Source organism: Lemur catta, chromosome 3, assembly GCF_020740605.2.
Source record: "Lemur catta isolate mLemCat1 chromosome 3, mLemCat1.pri, whole genome shotgun sequence".
Taxonomy (NCBI): domain Eukaryota; kingdom Metazoa; phylum Chordata; class Mammalia; order Primates; family Lemuridae; genus Lemur; species Lemur catta.
In genome coordinates this window covers 28,219,512-28,243,540 of record NC_059130.1, presented here as the reverse complement: position 1 = coordinate 28,243,540, position 24,029 = coordinate 28,219,512, and the positions used below count along the sequence as shown (strand labels likewise).

Sequence of the window (24,029 nt, the reverse complement as noted above, 5' to 3'; positions counted from 1 at the left end):
TTTTTGGTCTTCCATATAAATTTTAGTATCAGCCTATTTTGTTCCTAAGAAAACCTGTGAGGGTTCTGATTGGACTTGTCCTTAATCAATAGATCAATTTTAGGAGAAAAGCCCATAACTCTTACTGCAACTTCCTATCCATGAACATGGCACTTTTCCTATTGATTTCAGGTCTTCCTTAAACACATTCAATAAAGTTAAATTATTTTGCCATATAAACAATGCTTACCTGTTGGATTTGTTCCTAGATACTGTATTTTCTTTTTATTTGCTCTGGTAAATGGTACATTTTTAAAATTATTTTTTTTTTGTTTATTAACGGCAAATAGAAACACAATTGATTTTGGTATACCTGATCTTACATATCCAGCTACCTTCTTAAACTGTTATTTCTAATCATTTGTATTAATAATTATTTCTGTTGTTCTATGTAAAGAAACATCATTTGTAAAAATGGCAGTTTTCTTTCTCCCTTTCCAAAATTTATGCTTTAGTTTTCTAGAACCTCCAGTATATGTGGAACAGAGTGGTGATGGTGGGCATCCTTGTCTTGTTCCGATTTTTTAAAAGAATGTTTCTAAGGTTTCTCCATTACAATACTATTTTCTGTAGGTTTTTATAGGTTAAGGATAACCTTCTATTCCTCATTACGAAGAATTTTTTTTTAAGAGATTTCACTCTGTCACTCAGAGCAGGTTTCACTCTGTCACCCAGGCCTGAATGCAGTGGCCAAATAACAGCTTACTGCAACCTCGAACTCCTGGTGGTCACTCAAGTGATCCTCCTGCCTCAGCCTCCAAAGTAGCTGGGACTACAGGGGCGCACCACCACACTTGGCTAATTTTTAAATTTTTTTTAGAGATGGGTCTTGCTACATTGCCTAAAGCTGGTCTCAAACTCCTGGCCTCACAGAATCCTCCTATCTCAGCCTCCCCAAGCACTGGGATTATAGGTGTGAGCCACAACATCTGACCAGAACTTTTATTTTATTTATTTATTTTTTTTGAGACAGAGTCTCACTTTGTTGCCCAGGCTAGAGTGAGTGCTGTGGCATCAGCCTAGCTCACAGCAACCTCAAACTCCTGGGCTTAAGCGATCCTGCTGCCTCAGCCTCCCCAGTAACTGGGACTACAGGCATGCACCACCATGCCCAGCTAATTTTTCTATATATATTTTTAGTTGTCCAGATAATTTCTTTCTATTTTTAGTAGAGACGGGGTCTCGCTCAGGCTGGTCTCGAACTCCTGACCTCGAGCGATCCACCCGCCTCGGCCTCCCAGAGGGCTAGGATTACAGGCGTGAGCCACCACGCCCGGCCAGAACTTTTATTTTTAAATCATAAATTAGTGCTGAATTTTATCAAATGCTTTTGCTATGTCTATTTAAGATGATACAGTTTTTAACCTTTAATCTGTTAATGGAGTGAAAGACGTGTAGCTTTTCTGATATTAAAGTACTTTTTGTATTTTAAAAAAGTTGCCATGATATATTATCTTCTTCATAAATCATTGGCTTCGTTTTCCAATATTTTGTTTAGAAATATTGCGTGTGTATTTAGGACAGAAACTAGCCTGTAAGTTTTCTTTCTTATGCTATCTTTGTCTGGTGTGGTATACTGGCCTCATAAGAATACTTCTTAGTTCGTTCTTTGGGAAAATTTATATAAAATTGAAATTTTCTGTTCCTTGAAAATTTGGTAAAATTTGTATATAAAGTGATCTGGGCCTGGTGTTTTTCTTTGGATGAAATTATAAACCATGATTCAACTACTTTAAAGGTTATAGGACTACTAGACTTTTTATACTAGTTTTTAAAATGACATACTTATAAAAATCTAAAGACTTACAAATACCATAAAAAAAGATATACTTTAAGAAATATGCTTATTTTTCTAAGTTTTCAAATTCATTTCTAGATTATCTTATATTGTATCCTTTTCTCCTTTCTTCTTCATTTATCACACTAGAGGATTTTCTATTGTATTAATCTCTTTCAAGAATAAAATCTTGGCTTTATTGATCCCTTCTATTACAGTTCTGTTTAAAATTTTGAAAATGTCTGCTTTCTATTTGGGTTTTAAAATTTTTTTATCTACTTCTTCAAACTCTTAGCTTGTTAATTTTCAACCTTTCTTCTTTGCTCATGTAAAATTGAACATTTCCCTCTAAATATTACTTTCACTCTATCCCAAAACTTTTTATGGGTAGTATTTTCCTTATTGTTCAGCTCTAAGTGTTTTAAAATTTTTTATAGTTTCTTTTTTGCCCCATGTGTTGTTTACCTAGGACTGTGTATTTACATTTGCAAATGTACGGGGATTTTGTGTGCATCTTCTGGTTAGCTGCACTGGGAACGCTCCTGGGAAACGACACCCACCCTGACACTCTTTCCAAGTTTCTGATTCTGTCATGACACAGCTTAACTCTCTCACCCCAAACAACTCTCAAACTGGGCAAAATATATGAATAAACTGTTTCCAGCACAGGACTAATGACAGTGATGGCAGATGGCTTTACCTGAGACAAGGAAAGCAGGTGAGCTCCACATTCACTCTGGCCTTCTGCCTGGGGGCATCTTCCCCAACCACAGCAAAGGGAAAGAGAGCTCAAACAGAAAGTGGCAGTCTCTCTTGGCAGCAAAAACAGGTAAGAGTTTATGTGGCAGAAATTTGTGGGACAGAGTACCAGAGAGGAAGGATCCACAAAGAAATCCCAGAAATCTAGGGGGTCACCTCAGGTCGTTGGCTGAAACCCAAGCTATGTGCAGGGTAGGTTCTGGGAGGCCTGGAGGAGAACAGCTGCTGTCAGGGTTAGGGAAAGGGAACCAAGAGAGGAACACAGATACCGAGGTCTCACAGTACTGGAGAGAGACCTTGGTAAGCACTCACTTGAGACACTACAAAGGCCAAGCCTTAGGAAAAATGATTTTGCCCAAGAATATACCAATCCTAACAACAGCAACAGAATAACATTTCTAGATTGAAAAGATGTGCTAGTGATTTAATTTTCGCTAGGAAAAAATCCAACACTATTTAGAGGATAACATAATGTCTCCACAATATAATGCCCACAATGTCCAACATATAATAAAAAATTACTGTATTTCAAAAGGATTTTAAAAATTCTACCCATAATCAAGGGAGTAAATGTCAATAGAAGCAGATCCACAAATGACCCAGATGTTGAAATTTGCAGAAAACGATTTTATAATAATGACCATAAATATATTAAATAATTTAAAAGAGATAAAAATGGGCGAAAAAATGAAAGATTTTAGCAGAGAAATGGGAAAAAGGAACCAAATGGAAGTTGAAATATATACTATTTAAAATGAAAAATTCATTAAATGGGCTTAAGAGCAGACTGGACATAGGAGCAGAAAAGGTTAGGGAATTCTAAGACAGGCCAATTTAGAAGATTGGGGAAGCCTGTGACCACCCACACACACTGAGACCAGTTAGCAAGGTTGTGTGATGCCTTCAGCATCTCAGAGCACATGTTCAGAACAGGCAGAGGGCTGGGTTCAACAAGGATTGGGGTCTTCCAAGACATGACCTAGTGAGAAAAGAGTAAGAGAGTTAAGGATGTTTGGACTAAGGTACTTACACAGACTATGGAAACTAAGGAGGGAAGTGAGAGAACAAAGAGAGTGTTGAATAATGAAGAAATGGTGGGGTCAGTGGATTTAGGGGACCAATGTGTGCCAATATATTAACTGTTGGCCTGGGGGCTGCAGTTGCTACTTAAAATGTGGCCCCAGGACCAGGAGAACCAGCACCACCTGGAGCTTGTGCAAATTCTTGGGCCCCATCCTAGATGTACTGAATCAGAATCTCTGGGGGATGGAGCTCAGCAAGCTGTTCTGACAAGCTCTTCAGTTGATTCTGATGCTTGTGCAAGTTTGAGAACCACTCTTTCAAAGTAAGAGAGCTGCAAGATGGGGGTGTACACAGTGGGATGATTAAAGGGGCTATTTTGGAGATGCTCAGTTATTAGCAATGGCAAGGTCTGAAATACAGCTAGGGGAATGAGAAACTGTGACCAAAGGGAAGAAAAAAACATACAAGATACAACAATCAGGAAGCAAGTGGCTAGAGTCTAGTCACTAGACTCTTAGATGGATCATCCACATGGACACTACATTTGCATGATGATGGGAGAAAGATAATGAGCCAGAAGCTGACCTTTTCAGTGAAGGGCATGACACAGAACAGCAGATTCAGGAAGTAGCATACTCTGACAGTCTAACCTTCTGAAAAGCTGCTACGGTTTAGAAAGAAAGAAAGAGAAATAGTTGGGAACTAGCAAGGGAAGCCACCTCTGACAATCTCATGGTTATTCCAACCTGTCTCTCAGCTCCCATCTGCCTTGGGACTGACCTTGTTAACTGCCTGCCTGCATGCATTCTCTCCTTCCTCCCTGCTGACAGAACCACAGTTTTGCAACAATGTCCCTATCCTTAAGAACTACATCTCAGGCCAGGTGTCGTGGCTCATGCCTGTAATCCCAACACTTTGGGAGGCTGAAGCAGGAGGTTCACTTGAGGCCAGGAGTTCGAGACCAGCCTGGACAACATAGCGAGACCTCATCTCTACAAAACATTTAAAAATTAGCCGGCTGTGGTGGTCCACACCCGTAGTCCCACCTGAGCCAGGAGGATCGCTTGAGCCTGGGAGCTGGAGGTTGCAGTGAGCTATGATGACGACACTGCACTCCAGCCTGGACAACAGAGTGAGACCCTGTCTCAAAAAATAAATAAATCAATAAAAGAACTACATATCCCAGCCTCTCTGCACATAAGTCATGAGTTGTAGTGCTATCCAAGGAAACATAAGCAGAATTATGGTCAGGGCTTCTGAACATGCATCTTTTAAGAGAACACAGCCTCTTTTGCCCTTTCCCTCTTCCCTGCTTCCAACCTGGAACCCTGATAACATCATGGAGTCCCCATACTAACATTGGGCTTCCAACCTCCTGACTTCATCTATAGGAAAGAAAACCAAATAGTTGACTTGTTTAAGCCACTGCTTTTCGGATGTCCTTGCATGTACAGCCAGTAGGTCCCTTACACATCAGGCTCTGAAATGAGATCCTTCTCCTGGTTCACCTCTGCATCCTGAGAATGAGCCCACCTCTTCTGAGGGACGCCCCTGGGGGCGAGTTGGGGCCTTCCCTTCTCTACCGCACCATCTCTGCCATTAACTGCCCCCCACAGCTCATATTTGGCAATATTTCTCTTCCTGCCAGGAGGAACCAGATTTTATTCACCTTTGTCCTATACTTCACACAAGCAGCCAGAACAGGCTGCATAAACATCAGACACCCAATTAATGTTTGCTACATTAAACAAGTAAAAACCTGAATTTCAATATTCTAGGTTGAAAAGCCCTGACTGAATTGCCTAATCACTCTTTTTGTCCTTGCCAAGAACACAGTCCCCATTATCTACAAATTCCAAGTTTTCTGTACCTGAGCTTGCTTCTGCTAAAGGTCATAAAGGTTCCCTAATTTCACCCAAGCCTCCCGCATTTTCCACAGTAGGCTGGACTAAAGGAGGACAACAGAACCAGAAGCAAAGTCTGCCAAGCGCTGAAGAGTGGAACGAAAGCCACCTGAGCACGGAGAGGCCAGAGGACGTACCGGCAGCTCCTCGGGCACCTTGGCCAAGTCAGAGATCCTCTTGGGGGGCCTCTTGTTTGTATTCACGAACAATTTTCGTTTGTGGAAGAGCTTGCCATTTAATTCCTGGATCGCAAGTGCCACGTTCTGCGCGGAGCCCAGGTCTACGAATGCGAAGCTGACGAGGAAAGAGAGAGATGGCAGCTCTAGGCACACCTCAAGGGAAGCCCAGAGCTGTAGGTGGGGCAGCGGGCCCCAGCGGGACAGCAGTCTCCTTTCCCTCTGCAACAACAGAAGAGCCATTCCAAGTGCACAACAAGCCAAAAATACGTCCAGATTCAGGACTGGGCCGGGCAATGCAAGAGACTGTGTGGGCCTCTGGGGGAAAGAAATGAGCTGACTCTATCACTACGCATGGAATATCTACAAGTTTCTTTAATACTACTGCCCCCAAAAGTTCAAAGCACTGTTATTGCCTTGAAAATAAGAAAGGAAAACTATGAATAGGTCCAGTTTTCAGGTATAACTAAACCTGAGGGTGGCACAGTAACTTACCTCAAGTCAGAAAACACAGCAAGGACATAACTAAAAATAAACCCAGGTCTCTGGACATCTAAACCAGGGTGGTTATATTGATAAGACATCATCAGCTGCCAAGTCAGAGGGTTAAATATGGAAAGGGGGTTTCCCAAATGTCTCCTTGCCAAGTCACCATGGGTGTGGATTTGGGAGTTGCTGGGCTAGTCTGCAACGCAGTGCATCAGCGAAATGGACAGGGAGGAAAGGAGGTGTTTCCCAAAGCAAACAAAGGAAGAACAGTCATTACCATTTGCAGCCATTCTGGATTTTCTGGACACGGAGAGGGTTGAAGTCCTTTAGAAGGCACAGAATTTCCTCCTACAGGGTTTAAAAAATAAAGAGACCAGAAGACATAACTCACAACCAGTACTCAAGGTTTTAGATCCCCAACCAGCTAATTTGCACTCCGTTTAACACGTACCTATCGAGAATCTATTATGTGCTGCCCATGCCAGGTTTTATGCTAAGTGCTGCAAATACAGAGACAGACAAGACAGAAGCCCTGTCTTCAGTGAAGCCCAACAGTCGAGGGGGGATGGAGATAAGGCAACCAAGTAAACAGCCCATTTCATCACAAGAAGTACAGCGGCTACAGGAGCACATTTAACCCAGATTTGGAGGGACACAAGGAGGTCAAGGCAGGCTCCCTGGAGGAAGTGACTTCTGCAGCTTTGCAAGTGCCCTCTCCCCACTGCTTCGCAAACTGGCCCAGCCTCCACTGCCCCTGGTCTGGCTCCCCTCCCTCTTCCCTGGCCTTTTCCCCTGGGCCTTCTCAGCCCCTCTCCTGGTCTGCCCTCAGGCTGCCTCCCTCCCCTCTCTGGTCCCCACTCCTCCCAGCCCACTCCACTGGCATGAGTCCCCGTCTCCACACATGCACCACCCGACCCTGTTCTGAGATAACATCTACACCACCCTGATACCCTTTTGAGCTACACCCTATTTTTTCCCTTTTCTGCCAAACTTGTAGAAAGAGCCGTCTCCGCCTAATGCCTCCATTTCCTCCCCGCCCACTCCCTCCTGACTGTCTGCAGTTCGGCTCCTGTGCCTGCCCTACTGCACAGGCCTTCTTGCAGGTCACAGACGTGCGCCCGCTGCCCACTGTGATGGCTTCTGTTCAGGCCTCCGCTCCGCCGACTCCTACCTGCACGCCTCCGCACTTCCTCCTTCCTTGGCTTCCCCACCAGCATGTGACGGTTGTAAAATTTCACAACTGTGGTGAAAACTAATTCTTCCCCAGAAAACTCTATCTTGGAAAAATGTATATTTATACCATCTTCCAAAGTCACTTTGTTAGCTTAGGAAAACAAAAATGCATTATGTATAACTCATTTTTCTCAGTCTTCATGTTTATATTACATTTAAATTCAAATTTTCTAATTTGCTTTACTTTTAAATATTTAATGTTTATTACACATGAATCCACAAGATGCTGAGCAACAAGCAATTTGTGAGAACAAGCAATATGTGCTTAGCATTTCCAGTTTATGAGGCACTTTCATATGACTTATTCCATCTGGTCTTTATATCCCCCCGTAAAGTATGCATTACTGTCGTCCTCATTGCAAAGATGCATAAAATAAGGATCAGAGAGGTTAAGTGACTTCCCTAAGATTGCACAGCCAATTTAGAGTTAGGATTTGAACTCAGGGCTTCTACCTTCAAATCCTACATTCTTTCCATTTAGTTACACAAACCACAGTTTTCTTCTCAGGTTTTACCATTATTAAAATAAAATGGAAATTATTTATTATTTTGATACCTTCTATAGCAGGTATCAGGAAACCATAGCCTTGGGCCAAATCCAGTCTACCACCATTTTTTGTAGATAAAGTTTTATTGAAACACAGGTGTGCACATTCATTTACATACCGTCTACGGCAGTTTTCATGCTAGAACGGCACAGCTGAGTATAAGTAACTGAGGCATATGGCCTTCGAAGCATAAAGTATTTATTATACGATCCTTTACAGAAGAAGTTTGCCAACCCTTGTTCCACAGCAATGGTTCTCAAGTCTGACTACAGATAAGATTCAGCTGGGGAGTTACTTTAGATTTCTTTTTAAACTACCAAAGCAATGCCTAGCCCACCGCAGAGGAACAATATCAGAATTGCTGGGTGTGGGACTAAAGCATCTGTGTTTTTTAAAAGCTCCCAGATGATTTTAATAAACAGCCAAGGTGGAAAACTACTATTCTGTGGTATAAAGCAGATTCAGGAAGCACTAGTTTTTCAGAAAATGTGCTTGAGGGTGAGAAAAGAGTCTATTCCTCTCCCGAAGACATACACACAACTACCAAAAAAACCCTGCCAACATCTTTTCATCCCTGGAATTTCAACTAGTGTTATCAGCGAGGGTGCCCCATCAGCAGAGGCTGTTACAGTTGATAGCTATCATTAGGAATTTCTAAAATCTGAAGGCATGCCCTAATTTTGACATTTTTTTCTGCCCCTTAATAGTTTAACTTGTTTATTTAAATTTTTTTGATCAATTAGAGATTTGACAGGCTTGGTGCTTTAAGCTAAAATTGCTCCATGCCCCACAGAGACTCTTCTACATCATTTTAAATCATGAAAACAACATTAGAATTTTTAAAGTACAAAAGCATTAAATGTTTATTGTAGAAATTGTTAAAAAACACAGATAAGCAAATAGGAGTATCGTCCATAGTCCTACCACCCAAACACGGACGCTGCACTCCTGCTATAAAGACCATGGGATCAAGCTACACCTTCTGCTTCATGACCTATTTCACTTAACAACACATCCCTTTCAGTCAATCATCACCAGCCACATCGTTCAAGGCTGCGGTCCCCAACCCAGGCCACGGCCCGTTACCGGTCTGTGGCCTGTTAGGAAACGGGCCGTGCATCACCCGCGAGTCACCCTGCACTCCACACCCAGCCACCCCTGCATCCCCCAGAAAAATTATCTTCCTTAAAACTGGTTCCTGGTGCCAGAAAGGTTGGGGACCACTATTAATTACCTCCTATTAATTATGGCATCAGCATATATGGACTTTGTGCCAGACGGGTAGGAGGTTACTGTGGTCACCTATGTGCTAAATAATTTCATGCCCATAGGACTGGTAGCAATTTAACAGCCGGACAACGCCAAGCGTTACTGACAAAGGAACCCTTGTGCTACTGGTGGGAGTGCAAATCAGTCCCTTTCCCAGTCAAGTTGTGTGCACTGTGTGGCTCTGAGGTCAAACACCTAAGTGCAGGCCCCAGAGACACTTTCACACGTGTGCACGAGACCACACATGCAAGCCGGTTCACTGAAGCTATTTGAAGTAGCAAAAACTGGGAAAATATTAGTTTGAACCATGTGAAATTGATGTTTTTGTGATTAAAAATGGTCCAATATCAGCAATTTCATATGGTACAACCTAAGCATCAGAATGCCTACGGGCAGGTAAACACACTGTGGCAGATTCACACAACAGTGTGACACAACAGCCAAAATCACTAACTAGAGCTGCACGTGCCAACATGGATACATCTTTGAAAATATGTAGGATGATAAAAGCAAGCCACATACACACACAGCGAACAGAAGGGACCGACACCTACCTGCCCATTCCCTCAGCTTTCTGCTTCCTAGGGCCACACCTACCCCCAGCAGCAGCACCCAGCCCGGCCCTCTCCGACCCTCTCCCACCTTTCCCGTTCATGTCTCTGGTTCTCCAGCTCCACTCTCCAGCACTGTGACCCTTCGGATACTGCCGCCTTTCTACACTCCTGCAAACCCTGACTTTGTCCCTTGTCCTTTTTCTTTTCTTTCTTTGAATTTTTATTTTTTAATTTTATTATTTTTTAGAGACAAGGTCTAGTTCTGTCACCCAGGCTGGAGTGCCATGGCGTCAGCCTAGCTCACAGCAACCTCAAACTCCTGGGCTCAAGCAATCCTCCTCCCTCAGCCTCTGGAGTAGCTGGGACTACAGGCATGCGCCACCATGCCCGGCCAATTTTTTCTATATATATATTTTAGCTGTCCAGATCATTTCTTTCTATTTTTAGTAGAGATGGGGTCTCGCTCTTGCTCAGGCTGGTCTCGAACTCCCGAGCTCAAACAATCTGCCCACCTCGGCCTCCCAGAGTGCTAGGATTACAGGTGTGAGCAACCGTGCCCAGCCTCGGCTAACTTTTTATTCTTTTGTAGAGACAGGGGCCTCACTATGTGGCCCAGGCTGGTCTCAAACCCCTGGCCTCAAGGGATCCTCCTGCCTCAGACTCCCAAAGTACAGGGATTACACGTGTGAGCCGCTGCTCCCAGCCTGCTCCTTTTCTACTACCCATCCTGCCGCAATGTCCTTGCTGTCCTCCTTACTTAGATGCCAGGATCTATCACTGCAGTCACTCCCTGTGTCACATACTTCACTGTACTCCCACTACCTGCTCGTCTTCAGCCCCCCACTCTCCCAGACAGAACTACTGTACAAACCTTCCACACCCTCTTTCCACTCAGCTGAGAACCCTGATTGTTATTTTACCGAGAAAAAAACAGCAACCAAAAGGGAACTTCCACACCCTCCCCCACCTCCCTGCATCTGTACTCATCCCTCTCCATGAGCCCTGTCCTTGCAGGGGATCCCCTCCCTCCCACCTTCTCAAGGCCGCTCCTGCATCCATTTCCCTCCTCTGCATGAGCATACAAACGAGCTCTAATGTTTACCGTCTTAACACTTACAGACACAAAATTCCTTCAACCCCACACCCCCCTCCTGCTACCACCCCATTTTCGTACTCTCCTTTATTATTAAAATCTTTGAGAAAGTCATCTATACTCACTGTCTTCCTCTTATTCTTTCATGCAACAAACATCAAGTGCCCACTCTATGCTAGAAAATGTTTCAGGTGTAGCAAACAGAGTAGACAAAAACCCCTCCCCTCCCTGGCATGTCTTCTCTGGGGAAGAGAGATCATCGGTAAGAGGAGGAAGTCGTGTGCTTGGTGAGTATGGTGAGTCCGATGGCGGTGAGCATGAAGGAGACTAGAAAGCAGGAGGTGACAGGAAGAGTGGTGGCTGCAATCCAGGGAGAACAGCCAGGGAGGCCCCCGGGGAAGGCGACCCCTGGAGCAGAGCAGGGTAAGCAGACGGAGCAGCAGGTGCCAGGCCCCACGGCAGGCCAGGGAGGCCGCAGTGGAGCAAGCAAGGGACAGGGCCGGGAAGCCACTGTGAGCGCTCGAGTGGGGGGCGCCACGATCTGCTTCCCACTCTTGGTGTTAAGACTAGACTGAAGGGGAACAGAGCAAAAGAGAAATCAACTTCGAGGCCACAGCAACAATCCAGGTGAGAGACAGTGGTGGCCTGGAGCAGGATGTGAGCAGTGGGCATGATGGACTGTGCTCAGATGCCGGCTGTAGGTGTGAAAGAATTCCACACGTACACAGAGGTAGAGAGCACAATGAACACCCACAAACCCGTCAGCCAGCTCCTACCATCACCACCATCCTGCCACAGTGTTCTCTCTCCGTACCCCTCATCACGAGAGTATTTGAAAGTGAATCCCAGGCAGCCTTTCACTTCACCCTTAAATACTTCAGCATACTCCTCAAGCAAGGACATCTCCTCATGTAAACGCAATGCCATTACCAAACTAAAAATACTAAGTAATTTCTCATTATCGACTAGCGGACAGTTTTCACCAATTGAGTCAAAAATATCTTTTGATAGCTGATTTGTCCAAAATAGTATCAAAACAAGGTCTCCTCATATTTAGTTATCATTTCCCTTAAGTTTCTTCTAAATCTCTTTAAATGTTTATCAGATTTACTACTTTAATTTTTCCATGACTTCGACTTTTTATGGAAATCAGGTCGGCTGCTCTGAGTCAAGCGTAGTGCTTCTTTATGGCAGCATTAACTTGATCTTCTAATCCCTGTTTCCTTTAGACTAGAAATTAGCCATGGAACTTGACTACACATAGGTATTGTTTGTTTTTGTTTCTGGCCAGAATATTTTAAAGATGGCGTGGTCATCTTTATACTGTATCACTTTAATGGGCTCGTATCTGGTTGTCTCACTTTTAGTGATGCTAAAATTAATCAGCAAGTTCAAATGGTAACAGCCTGATCCCTCCATTGTAAAACTGTCCGTCAATATTTTACCTAATGAATTAAGCAAGCTCAGATAACCACTGTCTGAAACAGGTATTTTACTGAGGTTTGGAAAATGGTGATTTTCTAATTCTATCACTTCTTCTGCATTTATGAGCTACAGTTCTTCTGCAAAGAACTCTCATTCTCTAGGGTTATTTGCCCTGAAATAACATTGGTATTGGAAAAGATAAATACTTATTCCTTCTCTTTAATTATCAAGTTTTATATTAATGAACTATCATCTTGCCATCTTTAATTGTGTCCAGTGAGGTGTTTTTTGTTTGTTTGTTTGTTTGTAGAGACAGGGTCTCATTACGTTGCCCAGGCTGGTCTCAAACTCCTGGGCTCAAGCAATCCTCCCACCTCAGCCTCCCAAAACTCTGGGATTAGAGGTGTGAGGCACCATGCCTGGCCCAGTGAGTTTTATTTATTTCTCCTTTCTTTAGGTATCATTAGAAATTATTACTTTTTTTAAAAATCATCAATGAATTTGAATCAAATGTAGTATTTTTTATGCTCAAATTGTCCCATCAGACATTCCCTTTGCTTGCTCTTCTTTTTATTTGGAAATTTTCAAACACAAAAATATAGAAAACAGTATTGCAAATCCCTATGCACCTGTCACTCAATCATTCTCAGTTCACAGTGATTCCCATTTCATCACATCTTCTCCTTGTCACTAGGCTATTCTGAAACAAATTTCAAACACAACATTGCTTCATCTCAGCACATAACTCCAAGAAACGAGAACTCCACCTCTAAATAAAACCTCCTCTAGTCCTTTCAACCAAACCTCAATGGTATTTGATAGCTTTCTGGCATAGCAGCTCCAGACCTGGAATCAGTCACTTCTCTAAGAAAGCCTGGTTCTCTTTATTTATTTATTTGAGACAAAGTCTCACTCTGTTGCCCGGGCTAGAGCGAGTGCCATGGCGTCAGCCTAGCTCACAGCAACCTCAAACTCCTGGGCTCGAGCAATCCTCCTGCCTCAGCCTCCCGAGTAGCTGGGACTACAGGCATGCACCACCATGCCCGGCTAATTTTTTCTATATATTTTTAGTTGTCCAGCTAATTTCTTTCTATTTTTAGTAGAGACGGGGGTCTCACTCTTTCTCAGGCTGGTCTCGAACTCCTGAACTCAAACGATCCGCCCGCCTCAGCTTCCCAGAGTGCTAGGATTACAGGCGTGAGCCACCACGCCCGGCCAAGCCTGGTTCTCTTTAGTGGGGAGGAACACAGTCCAGGAGCTAGGCGTGTTTATTGCTACTGGGTTGTTAGAGCTCCAAGGTCTTTCAATGGACAGAGCTAGAAGATATGTATTTTCAAAAAGGAAAACAACTAGGTTATCCCTATGGATTGCAATTCATATATGAGTTTTATATAGTTTTTATTTAACTTGTTTGATTTTATTTTTTATCTCTTTTCTTTTTTGCATATATACACTACTGAAAATCTTGATTCCTAATATTAATCTAATTACTTGTTTTATCATAAATTAAATATACAACAAGTTCAAACAACAATATCAGGGCTGGGCACGGTATTGTTATTTGACATTGATAGCTCACACCTGTAATTCCAGCACTTTGGGAGGTGGAGGCAGGAGCATAGCTTAATGCCAGGAGTTTGAGACCAACCTAGGCAACATAGCAAGACCCTGTTTCTACAGAAAACAAAACAAGAAACAACAAAAAACCAATATCAGTATGATTACTGACAATAAAACTATTGAGCAAAGTTTATGATTTCTTTGTAGGTCTTTAGCGTAGTACATCCTACTAAAGATACAGTCATAATATTATATTCTAAAGTCAATTATTTTCTCTGACATCAAATTGGTTATGTAATCAATTTGTTTTCAATTTTTAGAGTTCTTTTTTAATATGTAATTTTTATTTAATTATGAAAATGTTTACAAATCCCTTAAGCCAAAACAATGATCCAATGTAAATTCAGAAGTCATGCTTCCATCTTCCTTCTATGCTTTCTTCCTTCCCTCCTATAGCTTTATTCTTTTTCATCCTCCATTGGTTTTTTTCTTTTGGCAAATTTAAAGAGATAGTCTAGTTTCTTCCTCCCTTCCTGTACAAAAGATACTTTGATTCTACATGTATTTTTTAGGTAGAGCCAAAATGACCTGCTGACAGATTGGATGTGAAGTGTGAGAAAAATGTGAAGTGTGAGACGAGAATATTTCTCAGGTTTCAGGCCGGAGAGAAATGGCATTGCCATTTATGGAGATGAAGACTGGGAGGAGCAGGCTAGAGGGAGTTCAGGAGCTTGAGTTTGGACATGTTAAGTTTGAAGTGTCTGTAAGTTATCCAAGGAGAGATAACAAATACACAATTGAATATACAAGTTTAGAGTCCAAGGGAAAGTACAGTCTAGGAATATAGATAATAACTGAAGTCATGATTTTCTGCTCTCACAATCATATCATCTGCAATTAATGACACTTTTCTTTCTAATTCTTTAGATGTTCGCATTTTATTTTTTAAAAAAATTTATTTTTAAATTGACATAATAATTGTACATATTTATGGGGTGCACAGTGATGTTTTGATACATATAATGAATAGTGATCAGGGTAATTAGCATATGAATCATCTCAAACGTTTATCATTTCTTTGTGTTGGGAACATTCAATATTCTCCTTCTAGCTATTTGAAACTATATATTATTACCTACAGTTATCCGACAGTGTTACAGAACATTAGAACTTATTCCTCCTACCTAGTTATAATTTTGTATCCTTTAACAAATCTCTCCCTATCTCCCATGACCCCATACCCTTCTTAGCCTCCAGTATCCTCTGTTCTACTTTTTACTTCTATGAGATCAATTTTTTTTTTTAGCTTCTACATATGAGAGAGAACATGAGGTGTTTATCTTTCTGTTCCTGGCTTATTTCACTTAACATAATGTCCTCCAGTTCCATTCATGTTGCCACAAATGACAGGATGTCATTCTTTTTATGGCTGAATAGTATTCCATCGCATATGTTTACTACATTTTCTTTATCCATTCATCTGTTGTTGGACACCTAGGTTGATTCATATCTTGGCTACCATGAATAGTGCTGCAATAAACATGCAGATGCAGATGTCTCTTCGATATACTGATTTCCTTTCCTCTGGATAAATGTCCAGCAGTGGGATTGCTGGATCATATGGTAGTTCTATCATATTTGTAGTTTTTTGAGGAACCTCCATACTGTTCTCTGTAGTGGTGGTACTAGTTTACGTTCTCACCAGCACTGTGTAAGATGATACTTCATTGTGGTTTTGATGTGCATTCATTTCTCTGTCTTTCCAATTCCTACATCTTTCTTTTTTCATGCCTTAGTGCACTGACCAAGACCACCAGGTACAATGCTGACAAAAATAGCAGTAGCTAGAATCCATATCTTGTTCCTCATCTCGAAAGGAAAGCAAAGTTGTGTCACTAAGTACTATGTTTGTACTTAGTATTATACTAGGTTTGCTGTGCACTTTTAAGTCCTTATTCCACCTGGAATCCACTTTGTGCATATTATGAGGTAAAGGTCCATTTCATTTTCCCTATATGAATAACCAATGTCAGAACAAGTCTATTGAACAGTCCCTTCTTTCCCACCTGATCTACAATGCCACCTATTTTTTAATATACCCCCCAAGTGTTTATACATGTGTGGTTCTATTTCTGGGTTCTCTACTATCTCATAGGCTAACTCTCTAGCACTGCACCCACACCAAGATCATCACTACAGCAGAGAATTTGCTCTTCTCTCCACTCCTCTTTTTCTCCTTCAGAAAGGCAGTTTTCTAGCACTTTTTGTTCCATGTAAATTTTAGAACTAGCTTGTCAAGTTCTTTGGAAAACCTTTCGGTATTTTGATCAAAATGGCATTGAATCTATAGATCATTTTAAGGATCATAAAGCTGAGACTTCTTATCCATAACATGCCATTTCTCTGTTTAGATATTTGTGCTTTATCATCTCATCCCAGTTAGGATAGCTAGTATCAAAAAGACAAAAAATAACAAATGCTGGTGAGGATGCAGAGGAAAGGGAACCCTTATACACTGTTGGTGGGAACGTAAACTAGTACCAACACTATGGAGAACAGTATGGAGGTTCCTCAAAAAACTACAAATACAGTAGAACTACCATATGACCCAACAATCCCACTACTGGGCATTAATGTCTTTCAGTTAAGTTTTATAATTTTCTTTATATATGTCTTATATAACTTTTATTTATTTCTAGTTCCTTGTATTTTTGGTTCCTCTTGCATAGAAATGCAATTGACTTTTGCATATTTACCTTATATTCAGTTACCCTGCTAATTCTCAAGAACTCTAACAAAATAAGATTCTTTTAGATTTTCAACTTAGGCAATCATCTACAAACAATGACAGTTTTGTTTTTCCCTTTATAATTCTTACACCTTTTATTTCTTTTTCTTTTCTCCCTCACTCTGGTTAAGACCTCCCATAAAATGTTAAACAGAAGAGGTGATATTAGTACTTGCATCCTGTTCTTGATTTTTAAATACTTGTTTCCCAAATAAGTATGTTTTTTGTATATTTTCTGCAGATACTCTTTATCAGATTTAGAAAGGTTCCTTCCATTTACAGTCTAAGTGTTTTTATTTTATGAATTGGGTTTTAATTTTATTAGAAGTTAATTTTTGGCTTGAAGGTTCCCAGACCATGCAGGTAACATGAATTTAAACCCCTATGCACATGAAACCTGGCCTACTGTGTTATGTTCCTGGGGAGATTGCTAGCCCCACCAGCCCCAGGATTCAGGCCAAGACAGCTTAATACCACCCTGGGCCAATGAGCAAAGTTTTTGTGGTTCACTATTCACTGAGGGTCCAGCCTTTCAAAGATCCTGCTTTTGTAGTGGTATTAGATCCCACTCCCCTTCTCATGCAGGCCCAAAGTCTCATTCCTGCCCTAACATCGTTGTTATAATCCAAGCCCTTTGGGTTTTGAGTCAGGCAAAGACCCCAGGGCATTGGCCAGACTCTTCTGGTTTTCAGTTACCTGCCCATTTGGGGCTCTCTTAATTTTTCTCATTTTGTTAGGTCTCAGCTATGTATTTAAAAGGAGTGTTTCTTATATTTTAGCCTCTATTTCCAGATATTTTCTCATGAGAGTTTTCAGATCTATCAGAATTATGGAAAAAGAGGTATTTGAAGGTTTTTAGTCTATTTGGCACCATGGAGGTTACTGGTATACTCAGCAAGAACAGTTTTGGAAAACTGGTGTAGGTAGAAGGCAAACTAGAGAGTTCAAGAGTAAATGGGTACCCAATTTCGAAACATACTATAAAGCTACAGTAAGCAAATAGAGTACTGGCATAAGGATAGACAAACAGATCAACAGAATAGAATAAGAATCAGAAATTAACTGGTACATTTATGGTTAATTGATTTTTGACAAAGGTGCCAAGATAACTCAATGGGGAAAGAACAGTCTTTTCAACAAATGATGTTGGGACAACTGGATATCCACATGCAAAAAAAAAAATGAAGTTGGACTCCCTACCTCACACTATACTTAAGAATTAATTCAAAAAGGATCACAGACCTAAATATCAGAGATAAAACTATAAAACTCTTAGAAAAAAATCACAGGAGTAAATCTTGGTGACCTTACATTAGGCAATGAATTCCTAGCTATGACACCCGAAGTACATGCAACCAAAGACAAAATAGAAAATACTTCATCAAAAATAAAAACTTTTATGTGTGAAAGGACACTATAAATAAAGTTAAATGACAGCTGAATAAAAGAAAATATTTTTAAATCATATATCTGATAAGGGACTTGTCTTCAGAATATACAAAGAACTCTCACAACTCAATAATAAAAAGACAAATAAACCAATTAAAAATGGGCAAAGGATTTGAACAGATATTTTTCCAAAGAAGATATACAAATGGCCAGTAAACATATGAAAAGATGCTCACTAGTTACTAGGGAAATGCAAATCAAAATCATGAGATACCATTTTATGTCCACTAGATGGCTATAATAAAAAAGACAATAACAGATTTTGGCAAGGAAGTAGAAAAACTGGAAACCTCATACTTTGCTGGTGTGAACATAAAATGGTGTAGCTATTTTGGAAACCAGTTTGGTAGTGCCACAAAAAGTTAAACACAGAGTTACCACGTGACCCACCAATTCTGCTCCTAGGTATTTACCCAAGAGCCAGAATATATGTTTGAACAAAAACTTGTACACCAATGCTCATAGCAGCATTGTTCATAATAGCCAAAAAGTGGAAACAACTTAAATGTCCATCAACTGATAGATAAACAAAATGTGGTATATCCATATGATGAAATATTTTTCAGCTATAAAAAGGAATGAAGTACTGAGACACTGTAACATGGATGAACCCTGAAAACATCATGCTAAGTGAAAGAAAACACAAAATTCCACATGCTGTATCAGTCTAGCTATATAAAATGTTCAGAATAGGCCAATCCTTAGAGATAGAGAGTAGATTAGTGGTTGCCAGGGGCTGAGAGGAAGGGGAAGGAGGAGGGATTGCTCATGAGTAGGGGTTTTTTTGGAAGTTGATGAAAATATTCTGAAATTAGTGGTATGGTGGCACAACGTTGTGAGTATACTAAAAACTACTGATTGGTACGTTTTTAAATGGTGAATTTTACAGCATACAAATTATATCTCAATTTTAAAAAGGAATGTTAGGAGGATCGCTTGAGGCCAGGGGTTCGAGACAAGCCTGGGCAACATAGCAAGACACTGCCTCCACAAAAATAAAAATAAAATACCATTGTTTACATTCTGTTCTCTAAGTCCCACTGACACAGCCCACTGACCGAAATGCTCCATTTCAAAGTCAAATAGGTGCAGTTTTCTGGCTGAGACAGACTGTTCCCTCTTACCAAAGGATCAGCAGCTGCGCCCTCACAAGGCCCCTTCCTTAAAAGCAGCTGCCTCAATCCACAGTGATAAGGAGGCTGACCAAGCCTTCAGGTTTGCACGGGATAGGTAGCTAAGTGCTGTGACTGTCCACATGCAGTTTGAGCTTTCTACTGCTAAACCTGGGAAAGTCCAAGGCAAACTGTGGTGAGTTAGTCACTCGAGTCACCAACTGATGACTGCTACACCGTCACAGCTCTCAAGTATCTTTAAAAACTGGTACAACTGAGTTATCAGCAGGTTAGTAAGTCAGATAGGGAAGAGCAAGGAACATAAGCAGCAGCTGCTCATAGAGAGTGAAGAATACCTCAGAGATATCCAGCGGGAGATTGCCCACGTACACTTCTGTCTCTCTTTTCTTGAATCCTAAGAAGAAAAACAGCATTAAAAAGGCAGGTGCTACCCTCAGTCAGTTACAGATAAAATTCCTTGCTCTACTCTTTCCCTCCTTCTACATTTGACTAATCTTAAAAAAAAAAAAAGGCAGGCGTAAGGTTAGAGGATTCAGAGGAATTAGAACATGTGATAGTGACATTTTCTTCGACATTAAAGTATTCACACCCCTACCAACATCCCTCCCCTTGTGAACACTTGGTTATACTATACTCAGTCACTGGGAAAATACTTATCAGTGTCACAGAGCAGTCCATGATAAGTGCTGGCCATGTGTATGAGAGGTCACTCTGTAGGGACAGAGAGTCACAGACACACCAGGACTCCAGCACATTCACTGAGATATTAGGAAGTGTTTCACGACCAATAAGGTTATGTTTCCCAGGGTTAATGTTAAGCTGAGAAAGGGGAGCACGGGGAGTCGGAGGAGCAGGGGAGAGGCTGAAGGGAATCCAGGCAGAGGGAACAGCACATGCAAAGGCATGGAGTATGAAAAAGCTTGGCACGTTTGGGAAACCACATGTAGTCAGGACTGGGAGGGCTGCACGCTGCGTGCGGGTGAGTGGCGGGCAAGGCAGCAGAGGCAAACTGAGCAATCACAGGAAGCTGCACCTCAGTAGTCACAAGTTATTCCACTGGCTGGGAAGTGTGGGTGAAGCATTGTAACTAGACGGGGGATAACCATAGATCTGGGTTTTAGAAAGATCACTTTGGAGATGGGGGAGGGCAAAATGGAAGAAGGAACAAATGGAACAGAAGCATGGGGTCAGGAGCAGCGAATGCACTGGAGAGTGAGGGTCGCATCCACCATGTGAAGGGAAACATGGTGGCTGACCGGAGGAAGAGCAGAATCTGGGTGGATTCCAAGTCTCACACTTGAACAGAACCCAGGTAAACTGGGCATCATTAACCAGGATCCAAGTTACAGGCTGAAGGTCCCAGCACCAGTCAATCCCCCAGGCTACCTTACCTGGAGATTTCTGCTCCAACACTCCATTCTTCCCGAACAGGTTAGCAGAGGGTTGGAAGTCACTGCTGTTCCTGGACCTGTCAAACACAGGTGTCAGCATTGTATCTCCCAAGCTCAGCCTCCAACAATAGGAAACACATGCCGCGCATAAGCAGAGGGACCTTGCATAAATTTCCACTCCCCTTCCTGACCAAGGGCTTCCCTTTCCCCTCTCGGAATCACGTTCTGAGACAGGAAGCCTTCCACTTCGTACCTTTTTAATCACTAACAGTTATTAATGAAACACATTTATGCTTAGGATCAATAGGCAAGAGATGCTATGGGTTACTCTCAAGCTCTGGGCTTAGTGAGACAGGAACAGGAGAAAGAGAAGGCTGGGAGTGGAGGGAGGCTTGTTTATCAGCAAAAGGAAGGGACTTACATAGTGCAGTTGCTTTCCACAGGATCTCCTGCAAAGCCAACCAGCCACAGTTAGCAGAATGCCAGGGTAATTCGCCATCACATAACTACTGAATAGGTACTGTGGTAGGCAGAACAATGGCCCCCCGAAGGGCTCCACAGCCTAATTCCCAGAACCTATGAATATATGGCAAGGGGGGGATTAAAGTTGCTGATGGAGTTAAGGTTGCTAATTAGCTGACCTTAAAATAGAGAGATTATCTGGGTGGGCCCAATATAATCACAGGGTCCTTAAAAGTAGAAGAGGAATGGAGAAAAGGTCAGAAAAAGAGAAATGACAACAGAAGCAAAGCCAAAGTGCTGTGATACGAAAAGGACTCCACCAGTGCTGCTGGCTTTGAAGGTGGACGAAGGGCCCACAAGCCAAAGAATGCTGACAGCCTACAGAAGCTGGAAAAGGCAAAGAAAAGGATTCTCTAACTAGAGCCTCCAGAAGGAATGCAGCCCTGCTGACACCTTGATTTCAGCCCAGTCAAATGCGTGTCAGACTTGTATCTACAGGGCTGTAAGATAACATATTTGTGTTAAGCCACTGAGGTTGCAGTAATTTGTTATGGCAGCAAATAGAAAACTACTACAGGTAGGATGAGCAACATTTTTTATTTTTTTTAAGGGACAGGATCTCTATCTGTCACCCAGGCTGAAGTGCAGCAGCATGATCATAGCTCCCTGCAGCCTCAAACTCCTGGATTCAATCTATCCTCCTGCCTCAGCCTCCTCAGTTTCTGGGATTACAGGCCATGAGCAACTTTAAAACCACACACACTTCTTTACAGTGGCGGGCCTGTGGAGAGAACAGGGCCTTTGGAGTTAAAGACAGATGCAACTGACCTTGCGCAAGTTTTATCTTTAAAATGGTAATCAAAGCACCTATGTCACAGATCATGAAGGTTAAGTGGGATCCTGCACTTAAAGCACTTGCCATGCATACATGTATTCAATATATGATGGCCATTGTGTTTATTTTTATGGCTTCCATTGGCACGTTCCCACAACTCTGTGAAGTATTATCTTTCCATTTTACAGATGGAAAAACCAAAGCTTAAGGATATCAGATGATTTGCTTAAAATTATACAAGATACTGAGGCAACTCAAGCCTATGACTCTAAAGCCTTGGTTCTTTTCCTACAGATAAGAGGGCTGTAAAGTCATTTTAAAGGGATTGTTTTCCCTTTACTTTAGGAGAAACATAATTTAAAATGTTAAATTTTAAAATAAAACAGTAACTCTTTTCTGTAAATTGTTCCCAGCTGTGGGAGGAAACAAGCATTTCAGCTGCAACTAAATCTAAATAGAACTGAAAGTGGTTAAGATAATTAAAAAACGGATAGGTATGGATGGATGAAAACCAAGAGGTTTATGAGCAAAATCAGGGATGTAGGGTGTTAGTCCCAATTCCTAGTTACCCCTGGAAAAGTCAATGAGTATCTGGAACAAGGCAGGCATCAAGACCTCCCAAGCAAAGGCCCAGCACAAATCTTTCCAAAATGCCTTTAAGGGCCTGCCAGGTGCTATGCTGAGCAGCTAATATACACAGTCCCATTTAATCCTCACCGAAACTCTAAGAGATAGGCATTATTACCCCATTTTACAAATGAAGTCACAGAAGCTCAGAGATGATAACCTAATAATTTGTCCAAGATCACTTAGTATCTATGGTTACAAATGCAGAAGGTTGTTTTTTGAACCCAAACCATATGACTCCAAAGTCCTGAGCTTCCTTCCACTCTATTGCTTAGTCTGGAGAAGTATCTTATGTGTGTTTTTAAAAAGACCTAAAGAATACATAAAGAACTCTTATAACTCAAACAAACCAATTTAAAAGTGGGCAAAGGATCTGCTAGAAATTTCTCCAAAGATATACAAATGGCCAATAAGCACATTTAGGGAAATGCAAATCAAAACCACAATAAGGCCAGCATGGTGGCTCACACCTGTAATCTCAGCATTTTGGGAGGATGAGGCGGGAGGATCACTTGAAGCCAAGAATTCAAGACCACCCTGAGCAACATAGCAAGACCCCGTCTCTACCAAAAATAGGAAAATTAGCAGGGTGTGATGGTGCATGCTTATAGTCCCAGCTACTGGAGAAGTTGAAGCATGAAGATTGCTTGAGCCCAGGAGTTTGAGGTTACAGTGAGCTATGATAATGCTACTGCACTTTAGCCCTGGCAAAAGAGTCCCAAAACACCCACACGTACAGAAAACAAACAAAACCCCACAATGATACCACTTCATATCTACCAGGATAGCCATAAGCAAAAAGACAGACTAAAACAAGTGTTGAAGATGGGGAGAAATGGGAACCCTCACTCTGCTGGTGGGAATGTAAGATGGTGCAGCCACTTTGGAAAAGTTTCACACAGAAAGTTAAAAAGAGAATTACCAGCAATTACACTCCTGGGTAACTACCCAAGAGAAATTCAAACATGTCCACACAAAGACTTATTCATAAATATTCATAGAAGCATTGCTTATATTAGCCAAAAAGTGGAAACAATCTAAATGCCCATCAACTGATGAATAAAATATGGTATATCCATCGATGGAATACTATTTGACAATATAAAAGGAATGAAGTACTCATACATGCTACAACCTGGATGAATCTCAAAAATGATGCTACGGGAAACAAGCCTGACACTAAAGGCTGCATATCATATAATTCCACTTATATGAAAAGCCCAGAATAGACAAACCTGTATAGACAGAAAGTAGATTCGTGGCTGCCTAGGGTTAGGAGGGGAAGAGGGGAATGAGGAGTGACTGCTAACTGACACAAGGTTTCTTTCTGGGATGGAGTCGTTGGTTGTTCTATAAACTTACTATTAATATACTAAAAGCCCTTGAACTGTACACAACTTTTAAAATGTGAATTTTATGGGATGTAAATTATTTCACAATAAAGCCTTTTTTAAAAGTCAAGATGCATTTTCGAGAATGGTCGGAATGATCACAC

The 24,029-nt window shown here is 41.6% G+C and overlaps 1 protein-coding gene across 1 annotated transcript in view; it reads right to left on the bottom strand.

Moving 5' to 3' along the window:
- Positions 1 to 24,029, bottom strand: part of TDRD10 (tudor domain containing 10) — a 39,858-nt gene that overhangs the window by 15,326 nt on the left and 503 nt on the right. The window contains exons 2-6 of the mRNA XM_045545207.1: positions 21,032 to 21,059; positions 20,611 to 20,687; positions 19,555 to 19,613; positions 6,445 to 6,515; positions 5,640 to 5,796 (exon numbers count right to left, since the gene is read on the bottom strand). Coding sequence (XP_045401163.1) covers positions 5,640 to 5,796; positions 6,445 to 6,515; positions 19,555 to 19,613; positions 20,611 to 20,687; positions 21,032 to 21,033 — 366 coding nt within the window. The 5' untranslated portion in view covers positions 21,034 to 21,059. The remainder of the gene's footprint in view (positions 1 to 5,639; positions 5,797 to 6,444; positions 6,516 to 19,554; positions 19,614 to 20,610; positions 20,688 to 21,031; positions 21,060 to 24,029) is intronic.